We start from the raw sequence: 15,563 nt of genomic DNA, 5'->3' as shown, positions 1-15,563 counted from the left end.
TAAGAGAAAAAAGAAATCACTTGGACAGTGCAGTAAACATTTCTCAAACATATCCAACATGTATGTATTAAATTTCATCACAGCCATTAAATAATAGATTTGTACTTAACTAGAATGGGTTTAACTAAGATTGCCATACATAGATTAACAGTTTTCAGGTAATTGATAGACAGTAATATTACTCTTAACCAATTCTATACTGAACATAATTAGAATTGCCTTGGGTGACTTGAAAGTAACTTATTATAACATTAAACATTATTAAGTCTTGTGAAAATATGAGTAGTAGAACTTTCTGGGAATTGTATTCTAGATAAACATACAGTTTCCAGTACAATGAATGTTTAACAAAATTCAAGAGCTTCAGAGAGCTTTGAATTAAGACTAACTTGTGGGTATATTTGAAAACAAGTAAAACTTTAGAAAGAGAATCAGAAGCAAGGAGAAGCTAGTTACATAGTAAAATTGTGATGGTAAGTATTTTAGTCATTTTACTTTTCGAATATGTTTGTCGACCCTGTTTATATCTTATACTAATCTAGTCTAAGTGAAAGTTATAATGTGTTAAAAGGTTTAGAACATGTGGAAGGCACTTGGTGCCTTTACAGTCCTGTGTAGAACTCTCCGCTGTGGGTGCCTGCAGCTTGGAGCATTTGAGCAGGGATCTTAGAAGACATATCCTCCTTAATATACAATTGTTCAGTGTTTAAAGAATCTAATCGGTAAATTGACTAATTTATCCAATTAAAATATTTTTGAGAGATACTGATATTTTGCTCATTATAAACAGAAAGGTTTTACTTTAAGGCATTTTTTTAAAGTGAGCTATCCCTTGTGCTTTGTCAGAATATAGGAGTAATTTTTATCCGTTCACTTTTGTTTGGAATTCCCCTTTCAGTTAAAGACTTTCTGATAATGTTTGAGGGGAAATACACTAATTACTATTTTACCTGTTACCTAAGAATTTCAAAATGCTCTACACGTTTACTTTATATTCCCATAGCAGTTGAGAAGGGTGTGTTACCGAGAGGGAAACTGGTTCTGCAGGATTGGTAACTAATTCATGGCCACACAGTGAGTCATTAATAGGTTAAGAACAAAGCTTGAATGGCTAATTCTTGCTTCTTTGGGCTTCTGTATGTTAAAAAATCTTTGGTATTGAATATATTTCTTTTTGGTTTTCAGTGTTTTCCTCATGTTTCTCAAACTAGCTGTATTGAGCAGAAATATCAACCTTGCTAATATATCACGTGTGTTTTAAAATTGATGCAGCTTTCTGTTGGAACTACTGAATCGGTTTAAATGTTTATTCTCCCACAGGTGTTGGATCCCGAACAGAATCATAACTTCACAGATCATTATCTCAATGTGGCCTTTGACCTTTCCCAAGTCCTTTTTATAGCTACGGCCAACACCACTGCTACTATTCCACCTGCCTTGTTGGACAGAATGGAGATCATTCAGGTGCCAGGTACTTGATTTGTAAACAAAATCATTATTTTGTTAAATAAGAAGCTATTTCTGAGAGCTTTTCTGAGCATAACTCTTTAAAATTGGTCGAGCTGTGGAGTTTTTAGTAAAAAGTTGATTTGCCAATGTATGATCTTCAAAAGTTCTGAATCTGGTATATAAACCAGCTTTTATGTAGATTCAGAGCCACAGAATTTTGCAAAATATTGTTTATTTGTTTTAATGGTGACAGATAAAGAGTGAATGTTCTGTAAAACATACGAGTAAATTTTGCACAACAATTTCAGATTTAACGTAGCATTAAAGAATGATCATTTTTATGGAAAACACGATATTCTTCTTTGAAGCAATTTCTAAAATTATTGACAAAAATAATTATTTTTTAAAGTAAGTACCTGAAAAGCAAAAATGGATCCTCGTATAGCCAGTGTAGCTTCCTGTCTATCAGATTTTGAAGTTTTTACCATCTCTGAGAAAGTTTAATCATTCATTCTCATTGAGAGGTAGATCCTATAGCTTTCTGTTTGTTATATCTGGCCTCATTTTTATATAAAAGTTTAGGATGCTTTTAAATTCCTCTTCTTCTTAGTTGACTCTGTCAAATAGTTATATACTTTTTTTTTCAACCAGGTCTCCTTCACTGGAGTGTGTAAAATAAAGTCCTTTAGTTACTAACACTAAGTAAATCCCAGTGTTTTCACCTTATTTCAATTGCTCAGAATTACTTTTCCCTAGAAGAGATCAAATGTTAGTGGACATCTGTTAAAATGAAAATATAATTAAGTATATATTTCATATTAATCTGACTTTTTACTATCAAGTAAATGGTAATTGAATTTCTTAGTTATCTGTGAGCCCTACAGGTTCCTATATTTAGTTTTAAAATACAGTGGAGTAAAAAATTGCTTTGTGCTCATTTATAAGACTGAAATAAATAAGTAATGAGACCCAGTTGTCTGGAAACTGCAACTTAAGGCAAAAATCCATAAGACATACTAGTATGCTTGAAGTGAGACTATCAGGACAGCTGCTGCAGAGGTGACAGTGGTGCCGCCTTCCACCAGCAGGTTTGGTTGTCCTTTCCTCTCGCTTTTCTGGTGTTTTTTATTTCCTTTTTCTCCTCAAAAGATGCCTTGTCAATTCGCCTTTTTAATTTTGCTTGGAATTGGAAAAGGGGCGATCATTGTAGGGGGCAATTTTGTCTTACAGGATTTAAAAACAGTAAATTTTATACTCATTGAGGTTTTTAAGGAAATAAGAAAAGTAAATAAGAACACAGAGGTTTTGAAATATAAATTATATGCATAATTCCGGCATGTAGAGGGGAAAAAACTTGATGGGGAAAAAACTTTTTAGTTTTTGTACTGTTTTGTTGCTAAGATTTATAGGTGGAGTTCTGGAAATAGCTCCTTTGCAGCTCTTCCCTTGAAGTCTTAGTAAGAAGTCTTTGTTGTTGCTGTTGTAAGTTTTTTCAGTTATGTATCAAATTATACTAAAGAAAAGGAATGTGTTATTTTCTTACTAAATAATAAAATAAAAACTCACATTTGAGTTAAGGAGGTAACTATCTCTAAGTTAATGAGACTGAGATTTTTTTTTTTCTTCTTTGAGAGAGATACCATTTAATCAAAAGACTTTCAAGCACTGTGCTTAGTAAGTACTTGTTTTGTTTGTGAAAAAGTCAGGAATGCTAACAACTATGGGCTGGAGATTGAATTTCTTTATTCTGATTGCAATCTTAGTTGAAGTAATACTTAAATTCATTTTAAATCCAAGATTCGTTGAAACAGCTTTGGGTTTATTACTGAAGCGTGGTGCTGTGGAAGCCATGTGAATAATCACAAAGTGTGGTGGTGTCTTTTCCAGGGTACACACAAGAGGAGAAGATAGAGATTGCCCACAGGCACTTGATCCCTAAGCAACTGGAGCAGCATGGGTTGACTCCTCAGCAGATTCAGATCCCTCAGGTCACCACTCTGGACATCATCACCAGGTTAGTCTGCCGTCCTGAGGCTTCACTCATGTGCACGTCTAGACAGGAGATTGCTGTTTTACTGGAAACTCACAGTATCCATTTCTCTCTGTCTCTCCAGCAGATTCCCAGCAAGCATTCCCATAGCTGTTGATTCACACAGAGCTCTGTATTAGGCAGAAATTCATAGGGAAAGCATTTAGAGTTTCTTCCTAGCTAACTAAGGACTTGAGCCAGAATTTCAGCTTTTCCACAGTAGTAATGTAAGGGATTAATTTAATAAATTAACACCCCAAAACTGAGATACCTTTTATGCCCCAGGATCTTAAACGTTGAGTTCTCCTAAGAAGTGAGATGCTTCTTTCAGACATCTCTTTTAAGTTACTCAGATTTTCTTTTCTTCTCTTTGAGAGGTTTTAAAAATCTATGTTCGAGTTTTCACCTTTGGAATTAACACCAGGACAACAATAAAGGTGCTTCCCAAGTTAGCTACCAAATGGTTAAGCCTGTGGCAAGCAGGACATAAATTATCTGAGTGCAGTGTTGCTGAGTCTAATTTATAGATTGCATGTTTGAATGGAAAATATATCCTGTTGAGAATTTATATGTACAATAGCCTCTCACAGTTTTCCTGGCTCAGCATTGCAGGTCCATTGCATCATCTGGCAAATGGTGTCAGACTGCCAGGACTCCACATGCAGCGCTTTCCCAGCAACTGCTGCGTTTCAAGAGAAGTGAAGTCTCGCTCCCTTTTGAACTCTGACTTAGAGTTTGGCTAGGCAGACTGCTTTTTGATCTAAGCCAGCCTCCTTATGGAAGTCTGTTTGGAAGTCTATTTAAATTTACATACAAAATAGTTAGACTCTATCTGATCTGCGAGTTCCTTTTCTTAACTTGTGGTTTGCTGTCTGGGTAATGCCAGGGGAGGTAAAGTATTTTATCATTTTAAATATGGTGATTTATATGCCAGAGTCTTCCAAAAATATCATTATTCCAGATAACACCCCTTATGTCTGAGTAACTTTCAACAAGTCACTTAACCTTTTTGATAGCTTCCCCATCTGTAAAAGCTAAGTGATAGGGGAAAATACCCATTGATAGCTTATCTGGCTCTAAATAATAATGATTCTGAAGAGTAATCATTGTTATTTCCCAGTTGTTGCCTGGAGAACTGCTTCCTTTTTATATACTTGTTAGCTCAAACATCAGATATTAAAAGCTGTGAACATTGGGAAATTTCTCTGAGCAGTTTTAATATTTTTAAAAACAGCACAGGTATTTGCTACTCCAGGCAAGTTCTGGATATTTAGTGAGTTACCCAACTTAGGACCTAGTTTTTCATCTTGCATGTGTTTTTCATCTTATCCTGTGTCACAGTCACAGACCCACAGTGTTCAGGAGGAGGGGAGGGGGTCTTAGGAGCCGTCTGGTCCTCCTCACCTCCCGTATAGCCAGCCTGCTTGACTTCTTCCAGTGCTGGAGCGCTCACTGCTGACTGCTCCTTGTGAGTAAATACAGCTGCTGTAAAATAATCTTTATATTCACCCTCTTACAATTTTCTCATTCTGCCCAATACGTACACATGGAATCTAAATATAATTTCTCTCTTGTACAGCCCTTCTGGCATTAAAAAAAAATGCCATCAGGTCCCCATCCCATAAAGGTTCTCTTCTCTAAGCTAAACTTCCCTCTTCTCTTTACCATTCCTCTTGACCCACTTTTAAGACTTTTCCCCTTCTTGGTTAGTCTTCTTCTGAATGATTCCTGTGATGTCAATGTCCTTTTTTAATTAAACACCCATAGTAGAATGCAGTATTTCAGATGTAGCCTAAACAGTCGTGGTATAAGAAGCCCACTGATTTTCTTATTGTGACTCTGTTATTTTATGACTGTGTCTCAGGATTCTTAGCTTTTTTGAGTTGTGCTCTTGCCTATTGCACTTACAGTTACCCAACACCTTCAGTTCTTTTCCATATGAATTTCTGCTACGCCTGGTCTATCCCATCGCATATTTATAGGGGTTGAATTTTTCAAAGCCTAACTAGAGAAGTGTGTAATTATGTATGTTTTAATATACGTGTTCATCTCAGCTACCATTGCAGCAAACTGATTTTCTCTTTCATCTTGATTATCATCAAGTACATTAGTTTTACGTCCTCTGAAAATTGGCATCTTCATGATCATCAGCCAGCTCTTACTTGACACCAGTGCTTCTTCCTTTTTTGGTTTAAAGATGCTAAGTAGGGGTTGACGTGTCTGCTCTCTCTCAGTCAGCTGTTCATGTCGCACTGTCTGCGTTAGTTCCCAGCCCCGTATTGCTGTAAACGCCTAAAAGCATCTCTCTGTTGTTGCTGGCGCCCTTATTATCTTTGGCATGCTGCAGCTTCCTCTGGACGTCCCGTGCCTTTTCTGCGTGTGCATGCCATTCCTCCGTAAGCTTCCTCAGGCCGTTCTCTTTCATCTTTGTGCAGACCCTTTAATCTGGGCTCATCAGATAGTTGTCTCAGAAGCTGAACTGGGTTTTGGCTTTTGTTTTTACATGTTGGTTTGTTTATTTTTAGGATGCCTCCCTGTTTTCTTTCTTACTGAAATTACATGAAGCTGTGGAATATGGACTTTTCTCTCCTCCTTATTCCTTTGATTGAAGTGAGTCTTTAGAGTGTTTAGCCAAGAACTTATTTACCTTCTCTCAGAACTTAAGAAATCTGCTTCACTGCAGTCTGAAATCTATGTCTGACTTCCTAATCAGTGCAGTTTTTCAGAGGGAACTGCGTTCTCTCTCTCTGATGCTGTCCATTCAGACTCATCCAGAGCTGGTGGCCAAGAATGACTGTACCATCTAAAGGTTTATGAAGTGGCGTACAGGGTTTAAGTCTGGCATACAAGTTTTTAAAGACAGCTATACTGAATCACATTTAGAATCTTTTTCACAAAACCACAGTGCTTGCCTCATTAGCATACTTACTCTCTTTAGAAGTCTCTGCAGTGAAAGTACACTGAATGGGATAATAGGCACAGTTCCTAGTATGACTGGATTTCTGTCTCAAATTGTTTTCTGCTTTAGTTGGGAAAATAGTTCTATTTTTCTGATTCTTTCAGCAATATTTCAAGTATAATAAATTTATCAGAATTTTCTTAAATAGACAAAATTTTAAGAAAGCTTTTACACTTATCACCAAGGAGTAAGTGTTTTATGCACTGCCAGTTTACTTCGGCAGTATAACTTGAAGAACCAAGAATTCATTTTTTTTTTTTTTTATTGAAGTGCAGTCAATTACAGTGTGTCAGTCTCTGGTGTACAGCACAATGTCCCAGTCATGCATATACGTACGTATATTCATTTTCATATTAAGAATTCATTTCTTAAGAATAGAGTAACGGTTTAAGATATTCTGTATAAAGGGAAATGCTGTAGCCGAAAATACTTCTGAATCTTTAAGAAATAACAGTACTTTAATGAGGAATTTTTAAAGGTGAGGAAGTTAGTACTCAAGAAACTAATGAACTTTTAAATATACACTTCCTTTAGTGTAATTGGTTTTTTTTTTTTCTTTTTTATACTAAATTCTCTTTTTGGGGGAGGAGGTAATTAGGTTTATGTACTTATGTATTTATGGAGGTACTGGGGACTGAATCCAGGACCTCGTGCATGCTAAGCATGCTGTCCACCACTGAGCTATACCCTCCCCTCCTCCTTTAGTATAATTATTAATCACATTACTTCTCTCTCTTTGTACAGGTGGTGTTTAGCCAAAAATAAAATATTTTTCTTCAATTTGATGACAGGTACACCCGAGAGGCAGGGGTTCGCTCTCTGGACAGGAAGCTGGGAGCCATTTGCCGAGCCGTGGCTGTGAAGGTGGCAGAGGGACAGCACAGAGAAGCCAAGTTGGACCGTCCCGACGTGACTGAGGGAGAAGGTCTGTGACCTTGATCTGGTGCCTGCAGGCGGCCAGGAGGGAATGGCAAAAAAGAGAGTTGGATGTGGAGGGTCGCTGTGGGTGGTTCTCGGAGCAGTGGGACATGCTTCTCCCCTGGTAAATGCATCCGACGAGTAGGTAGAGCTTCCTGGTTGATGTGCTGTATCAAGAGGATTCTCTTCTACAGACAGTAGAGTTTTAGCAGGAATAACACTTAGTATTAATGGTTTAAGGATATATTTTCTCCAACTTTATAAAGGTGGCACACTTTATGTTTGGGTTCTGGTGTTCTCTTTTTCCCATCTGATTTGGGTTGTTAAAAAAAAAAATCCACGCTGTCCAAGTACTGCAAGAGTAGATCTTTATACCCTGGAATAGCTTCTGGTGTAATAATTTGGTTTTCTCACACATTTTCTTTGCTAGGTACACAATTAAGATGTAATTTAAATTATTTTTTGTTAGAAAACTCATTGTGGAGGCGGTGACAGGGAGAGAAAGGGAAGGGTTCTACTTCAGTTAATGAATCGGGGGCATCTCCTCTAGTACGACCATGTTGCTGCATGGTCAACGAGACTTGCTTTAACAAACATGACTGTAATAGAGAACTGAACATTTCTTTCGTAGTAAAGAGATTTACTAGATGTTCCTCTGTTTCCGTAGCTGTTTCTAGGAAGGAGTTTGAGGAATATGGCTGAAGAAGCATGATTTGTGATAAGTGTAGTGGAATTACAAAGGTAAACATCTTCCCTGCTTTTCCTTCTATTGCTCTGCCAAGTGCATTTAACAGCAGTGTCATGCGAAGAGAAGACTTTCCCAGATCCTCCTATTTCTAGTTCATGCTTCACGCCTGTTCGCACTGTGCCTCAAACCTCACTGGTTCATTTCTGCAGAGTAAACCTCCCACCTTGTGTTGAATTGGGGGTGGGGGTAGGGGGTAGTGCCCTTGTTATGTGGAGTAGGAATAGTGACCTTAAACTCTTAATTGTTTCTTACACAGATTTAAAAACCTTTTGTCTTTAGTTTACTTCTCACCCATATTTTCAGGGGTACCTCAGATTCCTGAGCCTTGGTAGGATTTTGTGGATAAACCCCCCGGCCTCCACAGACATTAAGGCTTCCACGTCTTCTAATCTGCTAAGTGTTTATTACTTCTTGTTCATCTACATTCTGTTACCCAGAATGTCAGCATCTCTCGTCTTCTTTATTATTCTTTTTGTTCTTGTGGATTAATGCTTTTTTGTTTTCAATTTCTTAATTGTCGTTTTAATAGGATCTGGAGAAGAAATTTAAAGATAAACACATTTTCAGACCACCATTTTCAGAAATCTGAATTTTTGAAAAGTGCCTTAGGTGAGTGATAGCCTATCATGAATGAAATCACTGGTGTAGCTGAGAGTGAGAGTGGACAGAGATATTTTTCTCTTTTTTCCCCTTCTAAATGTAAGGCCTAGATCCTCATGAGATTTCTCATTTTTATTCTTAGAACATCCCCGTTGTGCTGTGGCCTCCAGCATCTGAGCCTGTGTGCTTTAGTTCTTGTCTGATAAGACAGAGAGTGAAATGAGTTTATCTAGTTAACACGTTTTGAAAGTTGTGTTTAAGATTTAGATGGTGTCATTTGGAATTTATAATACATTCAGTGGGATCTGATGTCAAAAGAAGCTTCCCATAGTTACACAGTGCTTAATATTTATATGTATATCCACTAGCATATCTCTAATAATGTCTGTGATCATATTAGCTATTTAAAGATAACCCAGAAATATTCAAGAACTTGTTCAAATAGTTGTGAACTATGTGAGAACGTACAGTGTTTCATGGTAACATTTAGTTGGTTATTGTTATTTTTAATCCATGATTCGCAGAATAAAGCCTAAATAACAACGCAGTTAAGCAGATTTGGGTGGTTAAGTTATTACCTAGGACACCCATATAAATAAATAATCAGGATAAATACTTGTCTCTTGAGAGGGTGATTTTGATAATAGTTCTTATTAGCTAACCGTGGACTCCAAGCTGGGTCTTATATTGTTGATACCCTGAGTTACTGTAAACAACTCTCCTCTAGATTTTAGTAAAATTATTATAAGGTATTCTGAAAATTGGTGTTTATGACCTCAAGCCAAAAGAAAAATTTCTGCCAAAAAAGTGTCTCTTAGATTTTCATGTCACAGTTCAAATGGAGCTAGCTTAATAACTGAAAGTTTCTCATTAAGAAATGAATTATTTCAAATTAGAGTATAAAATGAAAGTTGTTTTCGAAATTTCAAGTAACTCAGTGAGGGAATTATTTTTAATGTTAAAAATATTGCTGGACTCAGAGTCACTGCCAGGAAGAAAAGTAATTTCAGGCCACAAGCATTAAAAACAGGCAGAACCTCCAGCATATCGAACAAACTTTCTGGAGGAGGCCCAGAAATACTGGTCTGTGAACAGTTGTCTTTGTATTTGTGAGGTCTTAACTGGCAGTTCAACAGAATAAATAACAGGATTTAAAAGACGAGTGAGCTTTCTCGCTGATTGGTGTTAGAGGAGGAATGTGTAGGGTTTTGGTCCCTTACCTAAAAAGTATGGGAATTATTTCAGGAAAGCCTCACTGCCTGTGTTTCTCTGCATGTTATTAGTGTATTCTGAATTGCCCTTTTCCTTTCTGGGATATTAGTTGGATTGAAAGATAAAAGTTTGTGGCTGAAGTTATATTCTGCTTTTGCCTGCCTTTAGCCAAGGACAGAAAAGTTCCATGTGTTCAGACTTGGATGTATCTCTGTGGAGCTAGGCACACCTCTATTTGTTCAAGTACTCATGTACCATATATGTCTTTTAATATCTAGTAAGTTTTTTTCCCTCAAAAATTATCCTCAGCAAAGATGGACTCACGTTATAGCCAATCCTTACAAAGTTTCTCAGGATATGGAGCACTCCCCATTATTTTTGAAAAGTATAGTATTTATTGGAGAATCTGCATTAAACTTCATGTACTTCAAGATGTTAGTTTCTTACTGTTCTCATAGAAGTCACCTGAAAAATTGGTTGGGAAAAAAAGAGAATTAGCCTCTTAACAGTTATTCCTGAGGTGTGTTAGATGTCATTATAAGTAAGCTTTTTAAATGTCGCTTAAATCAGTATGTACATGGTTATGTTATGGAGCGCTCAGATAAACACCTAAAGGGAAAACGAACCAGCTGGCTGCCTTATGGTTAGTGGCCGGGTACCTTGGGCCTGGGATGAAGTTCCCAGTGGCTGCGTCATACGTGGTTTCAGGAATGACTGTGTCTCGGATAGCCTTGATATATCTGGCAGTGGAAGCCCTCTAGCTTTGTTTCCCTTCAGGATTGCTTTGCCTATTGTAGGTTCATCAAATATTCATACTAATTTTAGAATCAGCTTGTCTATCTCTACAAGTAAATAAGTAAATAAATAGGTAAAGCCTTTTGATATTTTGATTCTGATTGTATTGAAACTGTGAATCTCTTTGGGGAGAATTGACAATTTGGTATTATCAAGTCTTCTGTCAATTCATAACTAGCTTCATTTATATAAATTTTAATAAATGTTTTTAAGTGTTTCAGTGGTGAGCTTTTGCGTATTTTTCCTTTAGCTGTTTTCCTAGTTAATTGATCCTTTTGTGCATGTGTATTGTAAATAGTCTTCTTAATTTTTAATTTTCTAATTGTTTTGGTTGCTAGTATATGGGGATACTATATTCACTTGTATCCAGCAAACTTGCCAAGTTGACATATTAATTCTAACTATAGATTTTTTTCGATTTTCTCCATACAACACCAGTTACTACAAATGCAAATAATGTCCATTTTCGCTTTTCATTTCTGATCATTATACTTTTTATTTTAGTTCTTTCCTAGTGAACTAACCTCTAGAAAAATGTTGAATAGAAATAGTGGTAATAGACAAGAGAGGCAGAAAAAGAGCCTATGAAGAATTACCAGCCTCTGTAGCCTTTGTTTTGTACCTTCAGGCCACCACTCATCACCTGACTGACTATTACAAAATCTCAGTTGAGGAGGATTCTCAGTAGCTGTCTAGTTTGGCTCTGAGTTGATTCACAAGTCCCTTCACAACAGTCTCCAATAAACACTATGCCTTGCCAATCTGACTTTGTTAACAGACCCTTCTTTATAAACTTGGCTATCTACTTCCCAGTCCATAGGAAAGTAGAAGCTGTGGATTGGAAAAAGGGCTAAGTGGTTGGGTGGTGTGAGTCATACGCAGTAGGATTTGATGTCAGTGAAAACATGCCCGTCCTCTCATGATAGATTCCCTGGGGGCCCTGCTGACCACAAAACAGGCTGGCTAGACCACAGATCTAACTCCAGGACAGTTTCTGTAGCTCAGTCTCCATCCCGGTTTGACTTAGTTGCGCATTTTGACATGTGTTGTTTCCCTGATACGTTTGCCTTGTGTATAGGACAGTGAAATCAACCTAATATACTGGGAGAAGGCAGAGACAGTATTAACTTCTTGGCATATCCTTTCCAGACAGCTTCACAGTTCAAAATGCATCAAAAGAAAACATTCAAATTTCACAGCACTAAGTTCTCCTCCTTCATGCACTTTAATTCTCCCAGGTCCTCCCCTGGCTGCGAGCTGGAGGAAAGGGATCCTGCCTGCTGCTTCAGCAAGTCTGCTTGCTGCCTGGGGTCAGATGCCACGGGGAGAGCCTGTGCGTGGGCTCCCTCCTCGCTCGCTGCTGCGGTTCCTCACTGTACATCCCGCGTGTTTTCTAGGGCAGCTATTTTCTTAGCCTTCCTTGGATCCAGTTCTCTGGAGGAATCATCTTCTGTCGGGCTGCTTTCAGGGCTCTTTGTTGTGGCTTCCTGCCATTGACTTCTCAAGCCCTAAGCATGCTTCACGATGGTTATTTTAAGTGTGGTTCCTTTGTTACCAAAACAGGAAGCTGTTCCTGCAGGAGAAACAAGTGCTTTTGATCCTGCCAGCTTTTTTTTTTTTTCTTTCAAACTAGTCGTCTCCATATCTGAGGCATATCCATTCTCTTGTCTGATGTCATGAATTTCTTATATTAACAGAAAACACTATATATAATGTTTTCAGGAAGTAGCCTCTGAACTTTGTATAACTTTTTGCTGAATTCTTTTGTCTTTGACTTCTTGGAGCAGTCTTCTGATTGTTGCAAGATCTGTCCCTTTATCCTTTGGATTTTACATTATTCAGTGCTGTGTAACAAATTACCCCCAAACTGAGTACAGCAATTACCAAACACTTGTCATCTCACGGTATCTGTAGGTCAGAGTCCAGGAGCAGGTTAGCCAGGTAGTTCTGACTCGAGACCTCTCACGAGGCTCCACTTAGGCTGTTAGCCACCAGGTGGGTCACCATAGGGAAGAACGGCGTCCAAGCTCACTTACATGGTCATTAGCTGAAAAGGGTCGTGAGACTCCATTCCAGCATGTGTGTGGAGGCTTCCCCACACCAACAAGCAATTCTGGGACACCAGCTGGGTGTCCCAGAATTCAACTCAATTCTGACCCTGTCTACCTAGAGACAGCCTCGGATTCCACAGGCAGAGGGCTCAGTCCCATAAGACCGCTCTTCACACAGAGGCCGGTCGCACGCCCAGGCTATTCCCTGTACTTCTGACCAACTGGCTCAAATCGGAGGTTCCCATGGCCCCTTCCTCAGGTTTAATTAATTTGCTAAAACGGCTCACCAAATCCAGGAGACCTCCCCCTCTACGCACTAGATTACTGATTTATTATAAAAGGATATTAAAGGATACGCATCAGCTACATAGGGTGAAATCTTGAACAAAGGCGCCTCTGTCCTGGAGCCTGGGGCCTGGCATGCAGAAGCTCTCCAAAAAAGGACCAAAAAACTGTCCTTTGGGGTTTTTATGGTGCTTCATTACATAGTTGTGAGTGACTAGATTGTTGGCCAATGGTGACGGATTTAACCTTAAGCGCCCCCCTACCCCAAAATCATTGGGTGCGATAGAAGGTTTCAACCCTCTAATCTCCTGGCAACCAGCACCCATCCTAAGTACTTCTAAAAGTCATCTCATTCACCTAACAAAAGACACCTTGATCATTTTTAACACAGGATATTCTGAAGGTTTGGGGAGCTATGAGCCAGGAGCTGTGGGCAGATATATTGAGAAGTTTATTTGGTCATCCAAATGACCAAGTATATACGTACCTCTCATAAATCACAGTATCACGTAGTGGCCTTAAGTTCCATGCTGACTCTTGGCCAGATTTTCAATTTCTCATCACTTAGGCCTCTCCCTAGGCTCAGGACATAGCTGTTGGCTTCCCCAGAAAGAGTGCCGTGTGAAAGGGAGAAATTGAGAGCCCAAGACAGAAGCTGCAGTCTTTTGTCATCATGACTTCTGCCACATTCTGTTGGCCACACAGACCAACCATGGTACAGTGAGAGATGGCAGTGCTCAGGCGTGGTGTCCTTGGGGGCCATGCTGAAGGCTGGCTCTCACAGATTTTTGGTTTACTTATTTTAAAGAAGGTTGTTATATATTTCATTTCTATTAATACACCCCCCCCCATTTCTGAGGATTGAAATAATTTGTTTAGAGTTTTAAAGAAACCCTGTGGTTTGGGTTGTTAATAGAGAATGGAAATTGCTGTGCTGCAGAAACAGTTAAGAATAGCTATATAATTCGGGCGTGCCTTCAGGGGAGAAAAACTTAATAAGACCCACAAGCAAATGAATGATTCTTTAGTAACAACCGAAACAACCTTTATTTGTCAGCTTTTAATGGGGATTTTGTTGATAGTGTTCTTGTTTGTTTTGTTTTGGGACATAAAAACTTTGCTAGCTGTTTTCAGTGAAGCAAGGATAATTGAGTCGTTTCTTAATTACTTGGTTCCAGTTACATATAAAAGTCCTCTAACCTAATTCCCTTCCTTTCTGGCTTGAGTTAGAACAAAAAAGAGAGAGTAATTTGTGTGTGTGCCTCTGAGCCCCAAAACCACAGACTGGATGCTTTGGCTGTTTATTTTATATTGTTACAATAATACTCAGAAGTCAGATTGTTAGTTTCTGAAGAAATGCCTAAGTCTGATGGTAAGAGGTCTTTGAACACAGCATGACAGTTCCCAGTTTTAGTATTGTTATATGGGCTAAATTTAAATTGGCCTACATTTTCCTGCTCTTTAAGGAGCACAACTTTGAGAATTTCTGCATGTTCGTACAGAATGTACTGATTTAAACGGCCATACCAGTTCAGTAGTCATCACGATCTAAGATACTTTATTATCAGAAGGATTTTTCTAAGCCAGCATTTAAGTTTGTGCTGTTGAATATCCATCCATCAAACTTGAGCTGATTTCTTACTAAAGACGCAGGTTGTGCCGATAGGGCTAAAAAGTTTTGATTCATTTTTGCATTTTCAGTATTTAAAGTCTTGCTTCAATCTGTTCATCCTTATCTTTCCTTTGATTGTATTAGTGACTCAGAACAAATAAAATTTTCTAATAGCCAAAGGAACAACTAAGGTTAACTGTTAAGGAATATGGACTTCAGAGAGAGTTTTAGTCCCAAGGCATATTGGTTCTAAAGCTATGGGGGCTTGTAGGGTTCTGTTACAACTAATTGGATTTTGCAAACCAAGATAAAATTAAATTTAGAGATTAAGACTTTCTATGCTAAATCCTTTGCATTTGTAGGGGTGTTAGGCAGCATGTTGTGTCCAAACATCTAAAATCAAGTGGTATTCCAATGGTGAGATGAAAAGATCGCGTTGGTATATACTGCCACTGTCATGAAGAGGCACCACATACTCTTTTCTGACATTTACACTGATTTACTGATTGTTCCCTCTTCAGTACTAGCCTGGCTTAAGAGAGCTTTGTTTGCCTGTGTAGACCGGAAGGAAGCTGAGATAAAAGAAAACCCTGCTTACATATGATAGGAGCCAAATGTTTTGTTTAAATTTAAACTATTTGGAGACAGGAAAATCTAATATTGTCAAGAAATTAAAAAGTCATTGTTCCATTTAATGAATCATATAGGAAGATTCAGTGGCCTTTGAGTATCATTGACATATTATCAAAACCAGTCTTATGTTACAAGATACTAAAACTGTACTTATTTTTTTTAAATATTACAGACAGTCTCTGCATTGTAGCTGATAATCCAGACAATTCTCCAAGACTATTTTCTGAATCTGTGACACAGGAAGTGAGATTTATTAATACCAAAAAAACCTC

The 15,563-nt window shown here is 38.1% G+C and overlaps 1 protein-coding gene across 3 annotated transcripts in view; it reads left to right on the top strand.

The window, feature by feature from the left end:
• Window positions 1-15,563, top strand: part of LONP2 (lon peptidase 2, peroxisomal) — an 82,527-nt gene that overhangs the window by 46,145 nt on the left and 20,819 nt on the right. For all 3 annotated transcript variants that reach the window (XM_074370797.1, XM_074370798.1, XM_074370799.1), the window contains exons 9-11: window positions 1,321-1,471; window positions 3,337-3,463; window positions 7,229-7,362. In XM_074370797.1, coding sequence (XP_074226898.1) covers window positions 1,321-1,471; window positions 3,337-3,463; window positions 7,229-7,362 — 412 coding nt within the window. The remainder of the gene's footprint in view (window positions 1-1,320; window positions 1,472-3,336; window positions 3,464-7,228; window positions 7,363-15,563) is intronic.

The sequence above is a fragment of the Camelus bactrianus genome, chromosome 9 (assembly GCF_048773025.1).
Source record: "Camelus bactrianus isolate YW-2024 breed Bactrian camel chromosome 9, ASM4877302v1, whole genome shotgun sequence".
NCBI classification, from domain to species: Eukaryota; Metazoa; Chordata; class Mammalia; order Artiodactyla; family Camelidae; genus Camelus; species Camelus bactrianus.
This window is presented reverse-complemented; position numbering and strand designations above follow the sequence as displayed.